The sequence below is a fragment of the Bubalus bubalis genome, chromosome 5, assembly GCF_019923935.1.
Source record: "Bubalus bubalis isolate 160015118507 breed Murrah chromosome 5, NDDB_SH_1, whole genome shotgun sequence".
In the NCBI taxonomy this organism is placed as follows: Eukaryota; Metazoa; Chordata; class Mammalia; order Artiodactyla; family Bovidae; genus Bubalus; species Bubalus bubalis.
The window spans coordinates 54,331,998-54,354,208 of NC_059161.1; the positions used below are offsets into that span (position 1 = coordinate 54,331,998).

General features: G+C 50.3%; 1 protein-coding gene across 8 annotated transcripts in view; it reads left to right on the forward strand.

Annotated features, from left to right (window-relative positions):
* The window catches only part of CAPN8 (calpain 8), a 67,893-nt gene extending 46,192 nt beyond the window's left edge, over positions 1-21,701 (forward strand). For 2 of the 8 annotated variants that reach the window (XM_044943148.2, XM_044943149.2), the window contains 12 exons: positions 441-616; positions 4,804-4,815; positions 7,755-7,966; positions 9,166-9,202; positions 9,503-9,571; positions 12,306-12,363; positions 14,280-14,344; positions 17,753-17,821; positions 18,227-18,305; positions 18,835-18,951; positions 19,900-20,059; positions 20,193-20,251. In XM_044943148.2, the coding sequence (XP_044799083.2) occupies positions 441-616; positions 4,804-4,815; positions 7,755-7,966; positions 9,166-9,202; positions 9,503-9,571; positions 12,306-12,363; positions 14,280-14,344; positions 17,753-17,821; positions 18,227-18,305; positions 18,835-18,951; positions 19,900-20,036 (1,031 nt within the window). In that variant the 3' untranslated portion in view covers positions 20,037-20,059; positions 20,193-20,251. Of the gene's footprint in view, positions 1-440; positions 617-4,803; positions 4,816-7,754; positions 7,967-9,165; positions 9,203-9,502; positions 9,572-12,305; positions 12,364-14,279; positions 14,345-17,624; positions 17,945-18,226; positions 18,306-18,834; positions 18,952-19,899; positions 20,060-20,192; positions 20,252-21,417 lie in introns of those variants that run through there. The other 6 variants (XM_006057242.4, XR_006551202.2, XR_006551203.2 and 3 more) reach the window with 6 other exon arrangements.
* The last annotated feature ends 510 nt before the right edge of the window (positions 21,702-22,211 follow it).

A 22,211-nucleotide genomic window follows, 5' to 3' on the forward strand; every position in this document is an offset into this window, starting at 1 on the left:
AGCCAGAGACCTGCTTGTTCCCCAGACACCTCCTTCCTCCAGGAGTTGGGTTCATCTTCACAGGCCAGGAGCTGGGAACAAGGAGATGTTAACCATTTCCCCAGGAAGACTTGGCCTTCCCCAGAGGGACCTCGTGTAGCCCTGGGACCTCGGGACCTTGAATATCCCAGCCAAGCACCCAGGGCCCCTGGTTGATGAAATGGACAAGTGCAAAGTTTGCACACGCTGGGGGTGTGTGTGTGCTGGTATGTGGGCAGGGTAGGGAGAAAGGAGGAAATGCTGATGACCTTGGAAAGCAGTCTTGCTGAGGCCTGCTTACCTGGCACAGTTTGGCCCGAGTTATGCTTTCTGGGGATGATCACGTTCCTCCTATTCATTCTGTTCTTCCTGATCTCCTCACCTGCCTTGTGGGGAACCACCGTCTCCTGGGTGACTTCCAGCCACTTACTGGACCAATCCCCAGTTCAAAATCCATTTGGATGAGGTGGACGATCACCAGGAGGAGGGCGTCAGTGAACCCTGCTGCACGGTACTGCTGGGGCTGATGCAGAAGAATCGCCGGCGACAGAAGAGGATGGGACAGGGCATGCTCAGCATCGGCTATGCTGTCTACAAGGTACTCCGCAGGTGGGGTCAGCCATCATGGCACACCTGTCTTTGGTTAGAATATTTTGGCCAGCAGTTGAAGTGCATCTTTCTTTTTGTTTGGCTGTTCCTAATCAAGCGTTCTCCTTGCTCCCCTAAAATGCTTCTCCCAGTGGCCTTACTGAGGCCCGAATTTCACAATTAGATATTCATTCCTTTGGCTTAAATCTCTATTATTAACATCGAGATGTGTAATTCATTAAACTTTTCCCTGTCATTGCCTATTCAATGTAAACACACTTATTAGACTTTTTCCAGGTATAGGCTTCTCAGGGTACAGGAGCCAAGAAGGTGACACAGGAGTTTGAGGACATCACAGAGTAGGGAAAGGGAAGATTGTTATGTGAGCCAAAGACAAACACCCTCCTCTCAGGGTAACCCCAAGACACTTGTTGGGACACACCAGGCTGGGTAAAAGGAGCCACAGGTCATTTTCAGTTCTGGTATCTCTGGACTGAAGGTCATAGCTGGCTCTTGGCCCAGGCTGCAGTGCCTGGCTTAATACCCCAGTTTGCCCTGGTAACCACCTCAGTATAGATTTCACAGCCTCACAGATACGTTCGAGCAAGACCTCTGGGTCTTGATAAGCCTAGCCAGGATCAAATTGGAATCCACTTTTTAATACAGGCAAAGAATTTCTATAACGAATTCTGGAGGGATTCATGGTGGTTGTTTTTATAGAATTTTGTTAAAAATGAATTTCTTGGGAAAAATAAAATTCTAATAAGAAGGACCAAGAGCTGGCTGGAGGCCCAACACCTCAGTATAAATTACTGCATGAAAAAGAAGTATTATAATAAGAAACCAGTAAGGAAAATTGTGACTATTAAGCTCATACAACTTCCAGCCCCTTTCTTTCTCTTATTTAGGAATTTAGGGCTTTAGAGTTTAGGGTGTGTGTATGTGTGTGTATTTTGTGTTGGAGAAATGGGGAATTGAAAAATAATTGCTGTTTGATGGCTGGAGAAAAGAATTTCAAATAAATAAGCTCCAATTCTATTCCAGCTTAGCCCTTCCACCTCCACCTAGAATGTAAGTAGCACCCAACCAGATTCTTGTTTTATAGAAAGTGAAAGTGTTAGTCACTCGGTCACATCCGACTCTTTGTGATCCCATGGACTGTAGCCTGCCAGGCTCCTCTGTCCATGGAATTCTTCAGGCAAGAATACTGGAGAGGGTTGCCATTCCTTTCTCCAGGGGATCTTCCTGACCCAGGGATTGAACCCAGGTTCCCCACATTGCAGGCAGATTCTTTATCAAAACTGAGGAAGCACTTACCCTGTGCATATCAATTCAACCCATCTTTAGTGTGTATCCACCAGGTGCCTTGCTGAAGGCTGAGATGCAGAGGAATAGCACAAGGTTATTGCCCTCAAGGTACTCATATTCTCAAGGGGAAAACCACACACACACCACTAACTGCAGGGTGGTCAGATCTGCTATGATGAGGACCTACACTGTGGGCTGAGGTCTCCTCACAGAGGGATAGGTTCGTGGAGAAGACTTTGATCAGGGCATCAAAAAATGAGCTGGATTTCAAAGATGAATGAGGGAGAACTTTCCAGCCACAGGGGACAGCGTGTGCTTCTTGACAGCAGGAGAGAAAGCGACAATTTTGGAGAGCGAGCAGTAGGCAGGTATGGCCGAAGAGTGGGCTGCAATGGGGACTGTGGCCACCAGCTGTCATCCACAGGCTCTACCGTCTATAACAGGATCAGAAAAGCTTTCTTTCTTTGGAACGTGAGCTAACACACGGAAATAGCTTTGTGGGCATGGCATTTGCTCTCATAAATAATATATACAGCATGTCAGTTTTTCAGACATCAGTTTATAGCTGCTTTTAAAATAACCCCATGTATGTGATCCGTGGACCTGCTTATAGCCAGAGCCTTCTAATCTAGAGCATGACACCTGTGAACACAAACTTTAGGGTTAGGATGAGGGCATGTGCAGCGCTGTAGGGATGTCTGAGGGTGGAGGCAGTGTCTGGGCTTGTTCAAAGGACCTGGTGTTGGACAAAGGGAATGCAGGGGTTGTAGGGGGTACTGTTCTCTGACCCTTGGAACTGCCTCCTCTGGCTTTGAAAGTATTAGCTGCTGAGTCGTGTCCGACTCTTTGCAACCCCATGGACTGTAGCCCACTAGGCTCCTCTGTCCGTGAGATTCTCAAGGCAAGAAGACTGGAGTGGGTTGCCATTTCCTTCTCCAGGCGATCTTCCTGACGCAGGAATTGAACCCTCATCTCTTACGTCTCCTGCATTGGCAGGTGGGTTCTTTACTGCTAGCGCCACTTGGGAAGCAACCCTTCCCGTCCTCCCCTTTCTGGCTTTAACTGTCTGTAAACTGGAGTCTGGCTTGAGGTTGGAAACTTGACACTGATAAGCAGCCAGAAAGCCCCGAAGGCTAAAGAGCCCTGCTTGTCTGGCCTCCATTCTCTCCCCTGTTATCTTCCTGTGGTGACTACAGGCTCCTGCCAGGCAGGCCTGTCATTTGCATTCAGGATCCTATGTTTCAAAGGTGACTGTCCCTTTCCATCCATGACTGGGCAAGGCTGGCCTTGTCTCCTGCCTGGATGCTGCCTGGCTAGCTGGATGGCTCAGATCCTGTCCAGGGACTCTTGGCTGTGGATTCAGAGCATATTGCCCGAGGCGGTGGGCAGGTTAAATGGAAAGACCTCTGAGGTGGTTAAGGGAGTCCCTGCTGAGGGGGTGGTGAAGGCGGTTAGACAGGTGGTTAGACAGGTCCTAGGAGGCAGTCCCCTGAGGACCTCTGCTCTCCCTGACAGCCAGGGCCTCTGCATGGGGGAATCTCAGCTTTAGACGCAAAGTCAGAGCGGTGACAGTGGCCCCAGACTTTTCCACCTCTGCTGCCGATTATAAACGGGGGCTCCAGAGTGAGGATGCCAGCTGATCCAAATTTCCTTTTTTTCCTTCAGTGTTGGCAGTTGCCCACAGACCGAAGCCACAAACAATGCCCTTCCTGCTCTTCTGGTCTAAACAGCCTGTGTGGCAGGGGCAAAGTTGGGGGTTGAACCTTCTTCTCTATCTGGGCACGTGGGGCCTCCCACTCTGCATCCGAGATCTCCTGTGGGCATTACAGTTTCCAGTTGCAAATAATAGACCCAACTAGACTAGGGGCTTCCCTGGTGGCTCAGCTGGTAAAGAAACCTCCTGCAATGCGGGAGACCTGGGTTTGAGCCCTGGGTTGGTAAGATCCCTTGGAGGAGGGATAGGCTACCTACTCCAGTATTCTTGGGCTTCCCTGGTGGCTCAGATGGTAAAGAATCCACCCGCAATTCAGGAGGCCTGGGTTCGATCTCTGGGTTGGGAAGATCCCCTGGAGGAGGGCATGGCAACACACTCCAGTATTCTTGCCTGGAGAATCCCTATGGACAGAGGAGTCTTGTGGGCTACAGTCTATGGGGTTGCAAAGAGTTAGTCACAGCTGAGTGATTAAGCGTGCACACAGACTAGTGAAAAGGAATCTACCAGCTCATGTAAGCAAACCCAGAGAACAACAGGAATGCTTGGGACAAGGGACTTGCCTGCTCTTAGGACCCTTTCTCTCCACATCTACCCTCTGGTGTCAATGCCATCCTCCCGGTCTAGCTTTCTGCACAATCTCCCTAATGTCGTCCACATAAAAGAAGAACCTTCTTCCGTTAGTTCCAATTTGAAAATCATAGAGAAGTCTCTGATGGACTTGACTTGGGTCACAAGCCTCTTCCTGGACCAATCCCTGTTGTGAATGGTGATTAAATTATGTCTTGACTTGAGTGACACCCTCTTCTGGACAAGCCCTTGATCTGGAGGCCAGGTCTATAGGCCTGTAAGATGTTAGTTCTCATGTAAACCCCAAAGCTATTACTCTTAAAACATTTGGGATCCTGGTAGATTATACAACAAGAAAATTAAGTAGAACTCCTTTTTTTTTTTCCCTTTCTTTCAGATTTCTAGGGCTCAGTAGTCTACAGATGGTCATGCTATTCACCAATGACTTTCCAGGTTCAGAAATGCTGATGAGTCTCTCACTTTAGCACAGGCTTCCTCCCAGTGGCCCAGGACTGCACAGTCTGCGCTAGATGTGGGGAGGGACGAAAAGGCACAAGGGGAGGGGTGAGGAACCCTTGGGTGACCTGCTCTTTTCTCCTTTCCTGTAGATACCCAAAGAGGTATGTTCACGCTGATGGAGATGTCCCCTCTTTGGTAAGGAACAGCTGGGCAGCCTCTACGGATGGGCACCTGGCGACATCAGCTTCCTCTGATGGAAGCTGGCTCTCCCACAAACCAACTCTGCAGGATCTGGTGAGCTGGTAACCTTGAGACCTGCTAAAGATACTTGGGACCCACCCTCCAAGAAGGGCACAGTGGTAACCTTTGCCCCCTGTGTGCCTGGTGCTCTGATCCAAACAGGATGACTGTAGCTCACTCAGGCTCCTGTTTATCTAGCTAACAGGAATAAATGCCCTCATGTCTGATAAGAAAAGGAAGCACCAGTTTTATCTTTTTGGCTCCTGGCTGTTCCCGTGCTCCTCAGTGATTTACAGCTGGGTTTAAGAGAAACATCATCAAGGTCTTACTTACCGCTGGGGTTTCCTGCTGCCGTCCCAGACCTCAGCCAGCAATGCCAGTGGCCTCATGGGCAGGGGCTGGCAGGGCACACTTATAAGAGTGCCTTGCCCATGCAGCGGGTACCCTGTCAGGCCCCAGCTCATCCCAACCCGGCAGGCCTCCCCTTGGCTGCACACTGGGGACACCAGGGAAGTCTTAGACATTTCATGCCCCGAGCAATTGTAGCAGAACCTCTGCGGTGATTCCAGTGTGCAGCTGAGGTTAGGAAATGCTTCTGTCTGGAGTTCCCCCAGCCAGAGTCTGTTATTCTAGTTATGTAGAAGTACGTTTGTCCTGCTGTGCTTACCCCTACCCCCCGGGTTCTCAAGCTTGGCCACCTGGTAGCATGTGCCAGTGAAGCCCAAGTTCACAGGCTCCATCCCATGCCTTGTTCCAAAGGTGCTGACCACTGATCTACCCTGCCCGCTGACTCCCAAATGCATATTATTGGTTATGGCGGCGACAGAAAAGGGGGCATGAATGACTCAAGGCAAGCTCTTGTCACCACTCAAAAGTAATTAAACTCAGATTTGTGTTAAGTCTGATGGGTGGCGATTCCCATCAGAAATGGCCGGTTCCTGGGAAAGGCCCCTCTGCATGCCCGGAGGAGCCTCTGCCTGCAGAGTTTCCCTGTGCCCTCTGTGTGACTGTGTGGATCCCGTGATCCCCAAGTGCTGTGGAATCTTTGGTCAGTGGTTCCAAACCACTGCTCAGAAGCCCCTGGGGGTTTGTGAAAGCGTTAGCCCACTGCCCCCCACCCCAGAATCTCTGAGTCTGTAGGTCTGGCGTGGGGCTCAAGATCTTGCGTCTCCAATGAGTCCCCCAGGGCTGCTCATGCTGGTCCTGGGCCCACACACTGGTGGCTGGGCCAGGCCACGGGGAGGTGCGAGAGCCGGGGGCCTGGAGCACGTGTGTGTGGAGTCTTCAGTAAGACGGAGGGGTGCCAGCTCCTGCCTCTGTGTTCTCCACCTCTCACTCTGGCCTCCCGAATGAGGCTTCTGTAATCTGTCCCAGCCCTCAGTTCTTACTAGAACTCAATTTGCCTTTTTCCCAACACAACCCCCACCCCCACTTCTACATTACTGGTACCCCCCCCCGCTGATTGCTGTCATCAGGGATGGCAAGAATGACTTTTAGCCCAGTAATGCTTAGTCTTGGCCAAGACCTTGCTGGCATGCCCCCAGAGTATAAAAATTTTCAGGGAGGGATCCCAAGGCTGTGGTTGCCCTTGCACCCAGGTCATCAGGCGCTCGCTGGTGGGTCCTGTGGAGTCCTGATCAGGGCAGTGGGGGCTGGTGGCCCTGCCTTCCTTCCCTGTTTAGCAGACCTGGGATCTAAAGAGGCTCTGGTGACCACGAGTGGACACTGTGACTCTGGGGTGGGCAGTCCAACTCCGGGTCACACAGAAGTCACTGCCCTTGTAGCTTACCAGCACCTGCCCTCTGCCACAGGTATCTTGATGAAGATTGATCATAAAATACAGTGCTAAGGGGAGGCTTAATTACAGCAGTAATAACATGGGCACCTATGTTTTCGAAGCACTCTGCAGCCACTAATTAGCTGGTGTCATCACTCCTAGCCTCCGCCTCCCTCCAACAAACAAGTGGGTCATGGGAGAATCTTTTCCCTCAGATGAGAGCCAAGGCACCAAGGGCGGTCTGGCTGTGGCTGCCCCCTCTGTCTGCCTCCCTGACCGTCCAGCCTAACACCCTGGTTACCTGGCAGGGCAATTTTCCCAGCCAGATAAAGATGAACAGGCCCTACTGGCTGCTGATGCTTGAGAACTGGGATTTAAGCCACAGGCCTGTACTGGGTAGCTCAGAGCCACTCCCCAGGTATAGATGCAGAAAAAGAGTCTGTTGGATTCAATGAGGGGTGATTCACAAGGACAAATATCCAGAGAGAAGCCAAGCACACAATTGAGACCCTGTTGACCAACCTTTATTTAGATGGGAAGAGGGCAAGGGGTCAGGCCAAGGTCGTGTAGTCAAGGTCAGTGCCTCGACCGGGGCGGGCACCCAGAAGGTGTTCAGAATATACCTGCTGATGGATACAGGGTGAGTTTGCAGAGTCCAAGGCCTATGGATTCTCAGTCAGTCAGTCAGTCAGTTCAGTCGCTCAGTCCTGTCCGACTCTTTGCGACCCCATGAACCGCAGCACGCCGGACCTTCCTGTCCATCACCAACTCCTGGAGTTTACTCAAACTCATCTCCATTGAGTCGGTGATGCCATCCAACCATCTCATCCTCTGTCGTCCGCTTCTCCTCCTGCCCTCAATCTTTCCCAGCATCAGGGTCTTTTCAAATGAGTCAGCTCTTCGCATCAGGTGGCCAAAGTATTGGAGTTTCAGCTTCAACATCAGTCCTTCCAGTGAACACCAAGGATTCTCAGCCCAGGGTTAAAGATCAGCGAGCCCAAAACCAATGCAATAGAGCCCAGCTCCGCGGCCCTCATCTTCCAGGATGTGGGCAGACACTGACCCTGACGTTGCTCTGCGCAGCTGGAGAGTCACACGGACGCGCACCTGGGCCGGGACTTCTTCCTGGGCCGCCCGCCTGCCGCCCGCTCCAGCACCTACGTCAACCTGCGCGAAGTCTCGGCGCGCGTGCAGCTGCCCCCCGGGGAGTACGTGGTGGTGCCGGCCACCTTCGAGCCCTTCCAGGACGGCGACTTCTGCCTGAGGGTGTTCTCGGAGAAGAAGGCCAAGGCCCTGTGCGTGTCCTCTCCCTGCGGGCTGGTAGCGGAGGCCGCAGAGGGACCTGGCCCCGCGAGGGTGCAGGGCGCCGTCAGGGTGTGGGACCCACCCCCAGCCCCCGGAGGAAATCTGTCGCCCCTGCAAGGGTTCTTCATTAGGGGGGCCCCCTCCTGCCCCTCCCCGTTGGTCTGTAGGAGGGGGAGAGTTTTCCTTCTAAAAAGATCAAGAGAGGGCATCAGTACAGCTGGGTGAAAGCATTTTCCTCCCAGCAGGGATGGGCGCCACATAGAGGAGGAGCTGGGTGAGACACTGCCTCTTCTCTTACACTTCTCTTACACACCACACATTCATACTCTACATACACACACCACACACTCATACACACACTGCATGTACCATGCACACACACATCACATATACATACCACACACACACATATCACACACCACACATATACAATGCAGGCACATCTCACATACACACACCACACACACATGCCACACACATCCCATATACTGTGCACCTGCATACCAACACATTACAGACACATCACACACGCTACACACACACCATGCGCATATACACACATACCATACATACATGCAGACCGCATGTCCCTTACATATATATACCAGACATACACGCCATACACACACCTGATATACTTTCTGTACATACACACATCACATATACCACACACCTATATACACATAAAACCACACACACACAAATACCACATACACACACTTAACACATAGTATCACCCCCCAATACTCCCCCCACACACACATTGCACCACACACCATGTACATGTATGCATGGACTTGTGGGTTGTGGGCTTGGTGACTCATTCCCCAGATACCATTTCAGCAGGGATTCACATAGCTGGGAAGATGATATTAGTAACTGGGAAAGGTGGGGAGAGAATTCCCCAGAAGAGTGGTCCTCCAGGGTGAACATTCTGGATTCCATGAAGGGCCCACTGAACTTGGCAGCTCTTGTCTCTGGTGAAAAACTCAGGGTGGGGTGGGAGTTGGAGACTTGAAGGGAGGGATCCTGGTTCAGTTTATGCAGTTTGGTGAAAGTAGGAACCAGGTCGTGTGTTGGGAAGCTGGTCCCTCAGCTGGGTCACAGACTTCCTGAAAGAACCTAGAAATTAGTTATATGTTTTGTTAATACTTATCCATGTTTGCTATTTCCTTTTTCTGTGTTTCAGGGAAATTGGGGATGTGGTAGTTGGAAACCCACATGAGGTATGCCACCTTTAAAATGCCAAGCTCTGACACTGACATGTAGCAGTCATTTGGGGCTTCTTATTGATTGCCTAGGAATCCCCTTGACTTCTGAGCCTGCCTGGCTGGATGGGAAACTCCTGGGCCCAGGACCTTGGACCCCTCCTGTTTATCACCATGCACCCCCATCCCCACCTAGTGCCCAGCACACAACAGACCCACAACAGATGTAGTGAATGATGCACGAATGAATTTTAAATCTTCATCTTTCATTTTTCTCAGTGAGTCCCATCTTAACTTTGAAACTGCCCTGCCTTTTAGCCTCGACCCAGCGAGGTGGAGCAAGAAGATGGCCAGCTGAGGAGCCTGTTTGAGAAGTTTGCCGGGAAGGTGAGTGGAGGGCAAACACGAGCTCCCACACAGGCAGGAGAGTGTTCGAGAAATCTCAGGTCACCTGAGTCTTTTGTCCTTTGCATCTCCTTGCGTAGCAAGGGCCACAGGTCTCAGGCCTCCCAGGCCTGTCTGTTGCCTCTTCCTGTCTGAAGCCTGAGGTCTTTCCTGCACTGCTAACGAGAGGACTGTGGGACTGACCTCGGCCACTTTTCTTTCTGTGTCGTCTTGCATTTTGAGAAAGTAGAAAATTTGAATCTCCAGGTCCTTCCAAAAGCCTTTCTGTGTGTAAACTGACCCTGGCGGATCGGAGCCCTGACTAGAAAACCAGGAGGCAAAACTTCCCTACATCCTTCAGAGATGAGAGGAATTGCCCAGCCCAGGTGGCCGGCAGCTCAGTCAACCAGGCCTGGGCTAAGTGCTTCCTGTCCTGCTGCCTCGCCTGCCCCCAGGGACACCGGCGGAACTGGGCTTGTGGAAGTCAAGCTTGGCCCAGGTGCCAGCGCCGCTCGGGGGCTTGTGGAGCTGGTGTGCCCACTGCTCCTTCCCGCCCCGTCCTGCTGACTTGGCTTATTGTGATTCCGGTCCTGAGGGGCTGTAAGTCAGAGCAGACTCAGGACTCCAAGTGTCACAACTGGCCCCATAAATACAGCCAATGCACTGCTCTTTGAAGGATAATAGGTTTGCCAGAGGGCCTGGAAAGGCGTCCATCATCTTGGACTGCTATAACAAGGTACTGCAGACTGGGAAGCGTTTGAACAACAGAAATTTATTTCTCACAGTTCTGGAGGCTAGCAGTCTGAGATCAGAGTGTTGGCCTGGTCAGATTCTGGGGAGGGCTGTCTTCTAACTTGCGGACTCACGTCTCACTGTCTCATGTGGCAGAAAGAGGATTAGGAATCCATCTGGGGTCCCTTTTGTAAAGGCACTAATTCCACTCATGAGGGCTCCACCCTCATGACCTAATCACCTCCCAAAGGTCCCTCCTCCTGTACTTTAACATTGGGGGTTGGATTTCAACATACAAATTCTGGAGGATGCAAACATTCATTCTGTAACAGAAGGAGAAAAACAATGCTCTCCATCCCTGGAAAGCTCTGAGCCACTTTATAGACTTAAGGACGAAGTAGAAGAAAATACATTAAAATCCTTTGCAGAAAATAAAACCTGCGAACACAATTCCTTTATATAGCCATTAAAGAAGGCTTTGCAAAATTGAGGCAATTTATGTTTTAGATAGACACTTAGACCAGTGTTTTTGCTAACAAAACCTTGTTGCCTTAGCTTCCAAGGGACCATATTTTATTTGGAACATCAAGACTGATAACAAAATGAAAGCTCCTATTTGTGTAGTTCTTCATGTACCTTATCTTTTCTCTCTTGCCTGGTGGGGCAATATCAGTCACTGTCGCTGTTCTCCTGGCGCAGGGTCGGGCCCAGAGAGGTTAAGGACCTGGCTGGGGCATGAGGCCTTGTGAAGGACAATCAAGGTCTCAACAGCCCATTCCTGGCCTGGAGGCTATTCAGGATGTCCCCAGGTCTTATTATTGAGACTGACCGTTCTGTGCCTGAATGAGGCCAGCTGCACTCACAGGCAAGCTCACAGCTCCCACCTTGCTTATTTCCAGTTGAGCAGCCTGGGCCTGGCTGGTGGAAGAGGGGAGAAATGGGGCCCCATGCAGACAAGTGTTAAGACCACACCTCACCAGGGGAAGTGACTTGGCTAAGGTCCCATGGCGAATAAGGGGGGTAGTTACGATTGGAACCCAGAGTTTAGCCTGGGGCCCCTTCTCTAAGCCTCACTGTCTCTGAGCTTCATTCGGCATCCTGCCTGAGGTCTGTCCTCCAGCTGGATGTTAAGGGACCAGTAATCCTGAGGCTCAGTGTTTATCCCCCTTCCCCGTGTGGGTGAAAAACCCTAGTCCCCCAAATCTCTACTTCTGGGTTGAGGTGCGCTTTATGTGAAATAGCAGCTCCCACAGATGCAGTGGGGAAAGCGGGTGCTTTGGGGTGAGACAGACTTAGGTTTCGAATCCCAGTTCTGCCACTGGCGACTGTGAACTCCAGCAATTATATTGCAGGCAAATGGCAATTACATGGTAAAGGTATATGGCGTTTGGAGGTGGTTTGGTTGCTAAGTCATGTTCAACTCTTGCGACCCCATTGACAATAGCCTGCGAGGCTCCTCTGTCCATGAGATTTCCAAGGCAAGAATACTGGAGTGAGTTGCCTTCTCCAGGGGATCTTCCTGACCCAGGGATTGAACCTGGGTCTCCTGCATTGCAGGCAAATTCTTTACTGACTGAGTTACCAGGGAAGCCCATATGGTGTTCAGCAGTTTACAAAGTCACAGCTTCCTTCACCCTAACACGAGGACCGTGCTGTTGTGAGGTTTTGCAGATGCTCCACCCCAGGCACATGGCCCTCAACACTAGCTCCTTTACTGCTTCTTGCCCCGTCTTGGTCTCGGGTTGGGCAAGTCCGAGAAAGGCAGTGGACCCTGTGTGCAGCCTTCTGCTGTGAGTGTACCCTGCTCACGCCATTAATATACACTTCTCACTGGGCTATGGGGGCCCCAGAGAAGCTGTGAATTCGATTTTTTTTTTTTTAAAGCTGTCATAGCCTTTTAAAAATCATAGGATCAGTGGACCTGGTGTCTGAATCTACATTAATTTTGTGTCTTGAAACACTCATTAAGGTCTGACATGCTTTGCATTCGGGTTCCTCTTTCTAGGATTCTGAGATCAGGGCCAATGAACTCAGGACAGCTCTGAATGAAGTGTTTTCCAAACGTAAGTTCTTCCTGGGGGCTTTTCAGGAAGTCTGGGAGCCTAAGAGAGATGTTGGGAGCCAGTGAGGGTGGGGGTGGGCACTGGGCCAGGGGCACTGCAGATGGGGACCAGGGCCCTGATTCCATCTGTACCGAGAGCTTCTGGCAGGTGGGAGAGGCTGGAGCAGAGGGGTGGTGGGCAGGGTGAGAGCGGGATTTATGGGCCAGTCAGCCCTACAGCAAAGAGTCCTGAGTCCTGGCGGGAAAGAAATTGGGCTGAGAGTGACTTAAATGAAATTCTCCCACAAAATTAATAAGTTGGTACTGTGGAACTATGCAGCTTGAAAATCCTGTTCTGTAGTGCATCTCTGGGGAAGGCGTGTGGAGGGGAGGATTCTGCCTGTCCTCGTCATGACAGTTCTCCGTCTTCAGACTTTAGCTAAAGTTCTGAGGGCTGGCAGAGGATCAAACTGCACCCAGGATGAGGAAAAGTGTCCTCCTCCCCTATGAACTGCAGATCCATGGAGCTGGTTTCTTGCCCAGCCCGAGGATGGGCCAGGTTAAGGCTTCTGGCTGGTTGAGCGATGGGTATGTTCACCCATGGCAGCCGGAAAGGGTCCAAGCGTGAAGGACACAGGGGCAAGGCTGGATGTGAGCCCACCCTGGGCTGAGCACTTCCCTGGGGTTGAGAGCCCAGGCCTGGAGGCCGTCCCTACCCTCTGCTCCAGCTATTCCTCCCGCCTGGCAGAGAAGGAACCCAGGGAAGTGGAGAGGGCTGCAGGGTCTTTGGCTTCTTCCTGCCTTGGTTTTCAGGTGTGAACAAGTTGAGCATGGAGCCAGGGATGGCTGTAGATCCCAGAGATGCCTGCAATTTAGCAGTAACATTAACAGTTACTGTTTGAGAGGCTGTGTGTTGTGGTTAAAAGCTTGGGCTATGGAGCCAGATGGCCTGCGTTTAGATCCCAGCTCTGCCTGGGTTCTGTGATCTTGAGCAAATTATTTAACCTCTCTGGGCCTCTGTTTCCTTATCTATAAAATGGGTATGAAGGTATTTACCACATGGGGTACAGTTCTTAGAGGGCTTCCCTGGTGGCTCAGTTTGTAAAGAATCCACCTGCCAACGCAGGAGACACAGCTTTGATCCCTGGGTCGGGAAGATCCCCTGGAGAAGGGAATGGCAAGCCACTCCAGTATTCTTGGCTGGGAAATTCCATGGACGGTGAAGCCTGGAGGGCTGCAGTCCATGCATACGTGCTAAGTCACTTCAGTTGTGTCTGACTCTTTGTGATCCTATGGACACAGGCTCCTCCATCCATGGCATTCTCCAGGCAGGACTACTGGAGTGTGCTATCATGCCCTCTTTCCATCTTTCCAATCCGGGTACCAAACCCACATCTCCTGAGACTCCTGCATTGCAGGCAGATTCTTTTCTGCTGAGCCACTTGGGCTGCAGCCCAAGGGGTCTCAAAAGAGCTGGACTTGACATAGAGACTAAACAAAATAGAGTGCTTCGAACAATACCTGGCCAATAAAAAGTTAGCTAATTTATTAAGACCTTGTCATAGACCAAGCACCATGCTAAGAACTTCACTTACATTATCTAATTTTATCACCAGTTAGCTTTGGGGGCAAGTATTATTGTTGTTCTTATTGATGGAGCAGAAAAGCACAGCTCAGAGATATTAGCTTGCTGAAGTCCGTGGCTTGTGAGTTGCAAAGCTGAGATTTCTGACACTGAGCCCTGAGGCCAGCATCCACCTCTGGGACCCCAGGGGGCCTCTTCCTAGGAGCCCGCCACCAAGCTCACTCGTTTATGCAGCGCTCACGTTCAGCTCTGTACTCTGGCTGGTGTCTTTGGTGGCCTCCTATCAGGGCGATTATTTCCCGTGCTTTCAAATGATCCTGACTCCCCCTACCCCTTTCTATTTAAATATTTAGGAACAGACATCAAATTTGATGGATTTGACATCAACACTTGCAGAGAGATGATCAGCCTGATGGATGTATCCTTTAAATGTCACATTATTTTTACTTTGATCCTGGTTTTCTCGACTCCTCCACCTGAGATGAAGGCAGGGGAAAGACAGAGAAGGGAACCAGTATTTTCTGAGCATAAGGCAGGTACCCTGCCTGAGCTGGAAAGAAAAATGTCATCTCATTTTTGCTCCTCAGTAAGCCTGAGATGCTCTCTGTTTTACAGGTGAAGAAACTGAGGTGTGCCATGTTTAAATGACTTGTTTAAAATCCTCTTTTTTTTGGTGATTCACTTTTTTTTTTTTTCGTTTTCACCAAGAACTTAATTTTTTTTATTGGAGCATAATTGCTTTCCAATGTTGTGTTGGTTTCTGCTGTATAATAACGTGAATCAGTCATAATTACATATATATCCGCTCCCTTTTGAACCTCCTCCCTACCCCGATCCCACCCCTCTAGGTCATCACCGAGCACCATGCTGAGCTCCCTGTGCTATCCAGCAGCTTCCCACAGGCTATCTGTTTTGCACATGATAGTGTATACATATCGATAATTCAGAGATAGCAAAAATGGCATTTGTGGCCTTCCCCCCACTTATCATGGCATTCCTCCCACGGTGCTCGGTTCCTCTCCTTCCTCTCCCTGGCTCTCTCCATCCCCATCTGTCTCTGTCTCCCAGCCTTGACACCAATTGTTGAGAATTTGATCACACAGGATAAAACCTGTTTGTTTGCTCTGACCTGATTTAACCCTTGTTCTGTGTTGAAGAATGAGAAAGGGATTCAGGGAGGAATGGAGAAGGTTAGGACATTCTAGGTGGAAGGAACACCTTCAGCACAGAGTGGGGAAGGGCAGGGCACCCCTTCCTTGAAACTTGGTCTTGCGTGGGTCCAGGTTACCGTGTCCCATGGTGCTGCTGGTGAAGGCGATTTCTTTGAAAACTGGAGCTTTGGAGAATGTACTTCAGCTCTGGGGGCTTCATCTGTGATGAGATATGATGACCTCTGGGGTGGGAGGAATGAGTTGTACTTGCCCCGTGGCCATGCACAGAGGGCCTGGGTGGCTGGCTTGAGTGTGCTGACCTCAGCTAGGGAGTGTCAACTGTGGAGAGCTGGTTCTATCCTTGTGGTCCCGGAGTTTCAGATGCTGGGCCTGTCCAGCCCTGCAGCCTTCTATGAGGCCAGGGTGGTCCTTCAGTGAGGTCCACCTTTAAGAAGCCATGGGCCATGAAGAACTGTTAACTGTTGATCCACTTTTCTGCAAACAGTTCCTTGATTTCTGAGTCATTCTTCTCAAACTTGCCTATGAGCTTTCATTTAGATTTGAGGGTGACCTTGTGGTCCCTCAAACATTGTTCCCAGGGGTGTTTGCATTTTCATGGCTCTAGGAGGACTGTAACTCAGCCATTCTTCAAGAGTGTCTGTTTCACCATTTGGATGCTTTGGGGGGCAGTGGTTTTGAACCAGAAAACACAGCAGAACTGCCCGTGGTGAAAGTTGCTCAGTTGTGTCTGACTTTGTGACCCCATGGACTATACAGTCCCTGGAATTCTCCAGTACAGAATACTGGAGTAGGTAGCTGTTTTCTTCTCCAGGGGCTCTTCCTAACCTAGGGATCGAACCCAGTTCTTCCACATTGCAGGTGGATTCTTTACCATCTGAGCCACAAGGGAAGCCCCATGGAACCTTGTGTAGCTTTTTGCATGTTTTTGCTCAGTCATTCAGTGGCATCTGACTCTGCAACCCTTTGGACTGTAGCCCACCAAGCTTCTCTGTCCATGAGATTTTTTCAGGCAAGAATACTGGAGTGGGTAGTGATTTCCTTTTCTAGGGGATCTTCCTGATTCAGGGATGGAACCCATGTCTCCTGTGTCTCCTGCATTGCAGGTGGATTCTTTACCTGTTGAGCTATCGATATCGAGACATAATTCCAATACCATCCCATGTACCCATTTAAAGGGTACAATTTCATGTTTTTTTTTTTTTTAGTATATTCACAGAGTTGTGCAAACACCACCATCCATTTTAGAGCTTTTTATCACCCCTAAAAGGAACTCTGCACCCATATTTGCCGTCACTCACCTTTCCACTCAACAACCCCAAACCCTCTGCCCTACTACCACTTGATGTCTCTATAGATTTGCCTATTCTGGATATTTTCATGTTAATAGAATCGTTTAACATGTGGTCCAGTGTAGCATGTATCATCGCTGAAAAATCATGGAGTTTTAAAAATCCAATTGCCTGGGTCTTGCTCCTGGAGATGTTGATTCAGGGTATTTGGGACAAGGCCTGGGAGTGGGAAGCTCTGTCTGGAATTGAGGATATGTTGGTGCTCTGAGACAGGGCTTTGGAACAGACAGGAGGTTCAAGTTCTGGGGTTATTGAATACCATGAACCTCAGTGTCTTCTCCTGGAAAATGGGATAACAGAGTGTAGCTCCTGTGGTCTTGTGAGGCTGAAAGGAGATAAAAGTATACACAGGTCTGGCTAGACCGTAGCGTTAGCCCTCTTTGTGGATTACTATCCTCAGGCATGTTGGTAGACATATTAGTGAGGATTTTAAGGTTGTGGTACATCCAACACTGAGCATAGATTGTGGAGACAAAAGACACAGACTTCCTTAAAGGGTGAGGTTTACAGTCTTGAGTGCAAACATGACTTTTTGTTTGGCTAGTTGAAGGAGGTGAGAATGATGGTCTGTTTCAGAATTTTAACACCTGAGTTGTAACACGCTGGTGCCTACTGATTAATTAGGATGGTTGAGAAAACGGTAGTTTCAAAGAGACTGAACTTCACAAACAGTTCAAAAGTACCCCCCAGGTCTAGCCCAGTGCTTAATCAGTATTCACGGGACACAGAGGATCGCACAGAACCCCTGGCCCATTTTGGCTGAGCCAGCTGTCCTGCTGGGGCCATGTCCCAGGATCCCTGGGAATCAATGTTGAGAAGCTCAGAGCCCCTTCAAAACACCAGACAAATATGTGTAGACTGTGTGTGGCTAGGAATCCCAATCCCGTGCTCCCGAGGACTCTTCTGGTACCATTTTGCCATCAACTCTAATATCAGTGGCAGACATTTAAATCTGGAAGAGAATTTACAGATTGTTTAGCTCCACCCTCTCAATGTCCCACAATGATGAGGATGCTGGACACTAAATGAATGATATTGTAGGAGGGCTTTAGGGTCCTGACTTGCCCTTTGCCCCTAGCTCTGTGCCTGACCTCAAACGAGGGCCTTTGTGAGCGTTTGACTCTTTAATCTTTATTTGAACTTGTCTCCCACCAATCCTTCCCACCATGACCCCCAGGGCCCTGCTTACTGTAGACATGGATGTTCACTGAGGTCGTAAGACACTGGCTGTGCAAGGTCACAGAGAATGTGATCCATAAAGCATGTGGAATCTGGGCTTGATCGTGTTGGCCCTAACCCACCTAGAGCAATGGGACAGGCTCCCTGGAACTGGTGGAATTCAAGACGCTCTGGCTGAAGATCCGGAAGTATCTGGTAACCCTTTTCCCCCTGTTGGGTAACCTCTGGGCTCTGGTCACTGTCCTCTGTTCTGTTCCTAGCGCCTTGCTGACACCCATTCCTGATCAGTTTCCTGCCCTGGTCTGACCAGATACTTCATCACGGTCATAGTGAACACCAGACCTGGACACATTGTCCGGGAAGGACTAAGCAGGCCCCTGCGCCAGTGCCGCCAGAGGAAGTCCCACTGCTCACAGAGCACAAGGACTAGCACGGGCTCTGAGCACAGGCTCCTGTTTTTGTTCTGGAGACTTCTTGGGAGGAATCAGTGAAGCCTCTGAGGGTGTCCCTGGCCTGTTGAGGAAGCAGTGGGGGTGGAGGGAGATGGTTCTGCGGGGCTGCAAACAGCTGTTTTCACCTGGAATTTTTCTCCTGCTTTAGGACATCTTTCGGGAGACCGATCATAACCACTCGGGGACTATCGATGCCCACGAGATGAGGACAGCCCTCAAGAAGGCAGGTGAGGACACATCCTGAAGGCAAGATCCCGAGAGCGGGATGTGCTCATTGTAAATGTGCTTAATATGATGGTGGTTGCTAATGACCATCAGTGGTAATTACCTGATGTTGGATGTCAGTGTGATAACAAAGATGTGTTGAGTACCTTCCTTAACTGGGGAGCAGGGAATGTTGCTGGATTCTTTAGACTTTTTCCAAGGACTTCGCTTGTTCCTGGGAAGGTGACAGGAATCACAGGACTGGGCTGTGCAGGGGATGGGCAGGAGAGGCAGTCCCTTCACCTTCCCTGTTTTTTTTGCTGTGGTCCATGTGATGCAAAGCTAAGTTAGTGCTGGAGCTCCAGGCCTATTTTTGGACCAGGGAGGAGGTTCATCCTGTTGAGGATTTTCTAAAAGGAAACTGATTTGATGACCAGAATCCTCTGGAATCCTTTGAAGGGGCAGCATCAGGCCAGAGTTAGCCCTGAGTTCTGCTGGAGATAGAACTGAGCCCCCGTTCCATCTGTGACCCTGGCCCCCCTCTGCCCACAGGTTTCACCCTCAGTGACCAGGTCCAGCAGACCATCGCCATGCGGTACGCGTGCAGCAAGCTCACCGTGGGCTTTGACAGCTTCATGGCTTGCATGATCCGCCTGGAGGTCCTCTTCAGTGAGTCACTCTCTCAAGTGAAAGTGCTGGTCCCTCAGTCGTGTCCGACTCTTTGCGACCCCATGGACTGTAGCCCACCATACTCTGTCCATGGGATTTTCTAGGCAAAAATACTGGAGTGGGCTGCCCATTTCTTCTCCAGGGGTTCTTCCCAACTCAGGGATCAAACCGGGGTCTCCTACATTGCAGGCAGTTTCTTTACCATCTGATCCACCAAGGAAGCCCCCTCACCCCCACCCTGACCCCTCCCACTTCTCCCGAGGTATAGGAAGGGGCAGGGGGCAGGGCCAGAAGGCAGAACCAGAAAGGCTTAGGTAACTGGCATCCTTGGGGGAGGGCCAGCAGAAACAAGGGGCTGAGGACGTCCACGCTGGCCATGCCCAGGGCGTGGCCTTCGCTGGGAGATTTTTGTGCACCTATCGTGTACAGTCACTGCAGCCAATGAACGAGGCCTGCAATGGTCCTTAAATGGCTTTTGGTGTCTGTTCGCATCTATGGGAATCATATTGAGAGCAGGTATCACCTCCCAGAGAGGGAATAGGGGTCTCCTTCTGGGAGGCTGTGGATAGTCTTCTGCCCGCTTGGGCTTATGCTGTAATGCTGTGCTTAGCCCCTCAGTTGCGTCTGACTCTGCGACCCCATGGACTGTAGCCCACCAGGCTCCTCTGTCCTTGGGACTTTTCAGGCAAGAATACTGGAGTGGGTTGCCATTTCCTCCTCCAGGGGATCTTCCTGATGCAAGAATCAAACCTTCATCTCCTGCATTACAGGCGGATTCTTTACCCACCCAGCCATCTAGGAAGCCCCATGCTTATGCTAATATATCCTATTAAGGGAGGGAGTTTGGGGAAAGGTCAGGCAGCCAGAGGCGAAGCTTAGTGTCTGGCTTACTCACACGTGGGGCAACCACTCCTGTTCCATGACCCCAGCCCCCACCCCTGTTGAAAGAATTGCAAGTTTCTAGAGCTCTGAATGTGCAGATGGCAAAAGGAACATCTCTGCTCACAACTGGAAGTTTGTCTAATTGGGCGAGTGGACATCTGCTGCCAAAAGCCCACTGCTCTGGGCACTGGATCCAGATCTAGCCTTCTGGGGTCCCTGAAGCAAGGTGGGAGCTGGAGAGGGTGCCGGAGATGGAGGAAAGGTGTCAGGTGGGTGTGGGGCAGACAGAGGCAGCTCTCTGGTTGTTCCAAAGTCCAGGAGCATCCTTATCTGACTTCATTCCTTCTCTGGCATTCTAGAACTGTTCAGACTTCTGGACAAGGACCAGAATGGCATTGTCCAGCTCTCTCTGGCTGAGGTAAGTCGTTTTGGTAAACTGCTTGCTCATGGTACTTGAAAATTCTTGGATGGTATTGCTGCCAAGCGCTGTTTATTCACATTGGCCTGTCTTATTTCTTTGTGGAAACAACGCATGTTCTGTGGCAGGCATTTCTGGGAGGAGTGTGATTGTCATCGATTATATCTCAGATCATTTCAAGGATGCAAGCTCTTATTAATTTGGATGAAATTGGGGGTGGTGGGTACAGTTTAAAGCACCTAACTTCTCAGGCAGAATGTCTTTGATTTACATATAGAAGGAAATCAGAAACAAAGAATTCAATTGCAACAAGGTAGAGTAGATGCTGAAGTTTCAATACTTTGGCCACCTGATGGGAAGAGCCAGCTCATTGGAAAAGACCCTGATGCGGGGAAAGATTGAGGACAGGAGGAGAAGGGGGCATCAGAGGATGAGATAGTTGGATAGCATCACCAACTCAATGGATGTGAATCTGAGCAAACTCTGGGAGTTGGTGATGCACAGGGAAGCCTGGCGTGCTGCAGTCCATGGGGTCAAAAAGAGTGGGATATGACTGAGTGACTGGACAGCAACAAGAGTAGATGCAAAATAAATGGGTGTAAATTATTGTGTACAAGGCCCACAATATCTTATGCAGAGAACACCAGGCCCTTCCCCTGGGGAGGGCTGCAGCCTATGCAGCAGGGCCTTTACTGGCCTGTGGAGATAGATGCAGGTATGGGCATGTCCCGAGGATTCAAGAGTGGGGCATTGCCCTCGACCTGCTTCTCAGGCAGAAGAGCTAGAGCACCAGCTTATTCCTGGTCCTGCCTAGCTGTCTGGGTACAACCACTTCTATTCTGCTCTAGAATAGTAGTGTTGCTGACCCCTTTCCAGTGATCTAGGGAAGGCCTTCCTAGAAGCACATTAGGCTCAATTGGGTTGAACCTGAAATTTTTGAAAGTTCCTATGGGGCTAAGCTTTTCCTAAGTCATATTTCCTTGGGGCTCTGGCTGGGGAGCAGTGACTTAGCGAAGGGCTTCCTTGCTTCCTCTTATGGAGCGAGGCACTTCCTGGGGAAAGAGCTAGAGCAAGTCACACCCATGTGAGGCTGGAGAACATCTCTGGTGCAATCACACCAGCTCCCAGAGGACCCCTGAGCTTACTTCTATCTCCTTCTTTTGCAGTGGCTGTGCTGTGTGTTGGTCTGACCCAGGGTTTTGGTCATCGGTGACGCTCCATGACAACCTGCCTGCATCTTTTCTCCCCTTCTTTGCAGTTTTGTGAACTTTTATCCTTAAGGGGGCATTCATTAACTTTTCATCTCTTCCTTGTTGTTTATTGTTTCCTGAAATCCTGGCCTGTCTCACCGGAGCAATCAGGGAGTCTGAGATCTCTTTCAACAGCATTTACGCTGATCCCAGGGCACCATGGAGGGACAGAAATTGATTAAAGTTGTGGGCCAAAAGGGTTTCTGCCTTTCTCTATTGATACACAATCTGGGGGTTGCTCTGGGGTGTTCCTGCTTTAGGAAACAAGATGTCCTTGAGAAATGACCCGGCCCAAAGCTGCGGCAAGATGAGAAATGCGGGTGGATTTCTTGGAGAAAAGGCCTGCTACAGATTAAGCTACCTCCCGGGACCACCTGCAGGAGAGGAGCTGCTCCCCACCCTTCTGAGATAGGTGCTGGGATGAGCTGCAAGGGGAGGAGTTCTTTCTTCCTCACTTGCAGATGGAGAAGTTGCTACATTGCAAGTCAGCATTGCCCAAGGGAAAGGAGAGGAAGGGAAAATTCTTGCTGCGGGGAATTCTTACCTGAGGGGAGGTGAGGTTCAGGTTAGTTTTGCTCACAGTGGAACAAGAGGATCTTTGTTATTGGTAAGAAAATAGATGCTATAGCCCAGCATCCTGATAGGCACTTGGGGACGGAGCTGACTCGCACACGCTGACTGTGGAAATGAAGTATAAAGGAAGATGAATG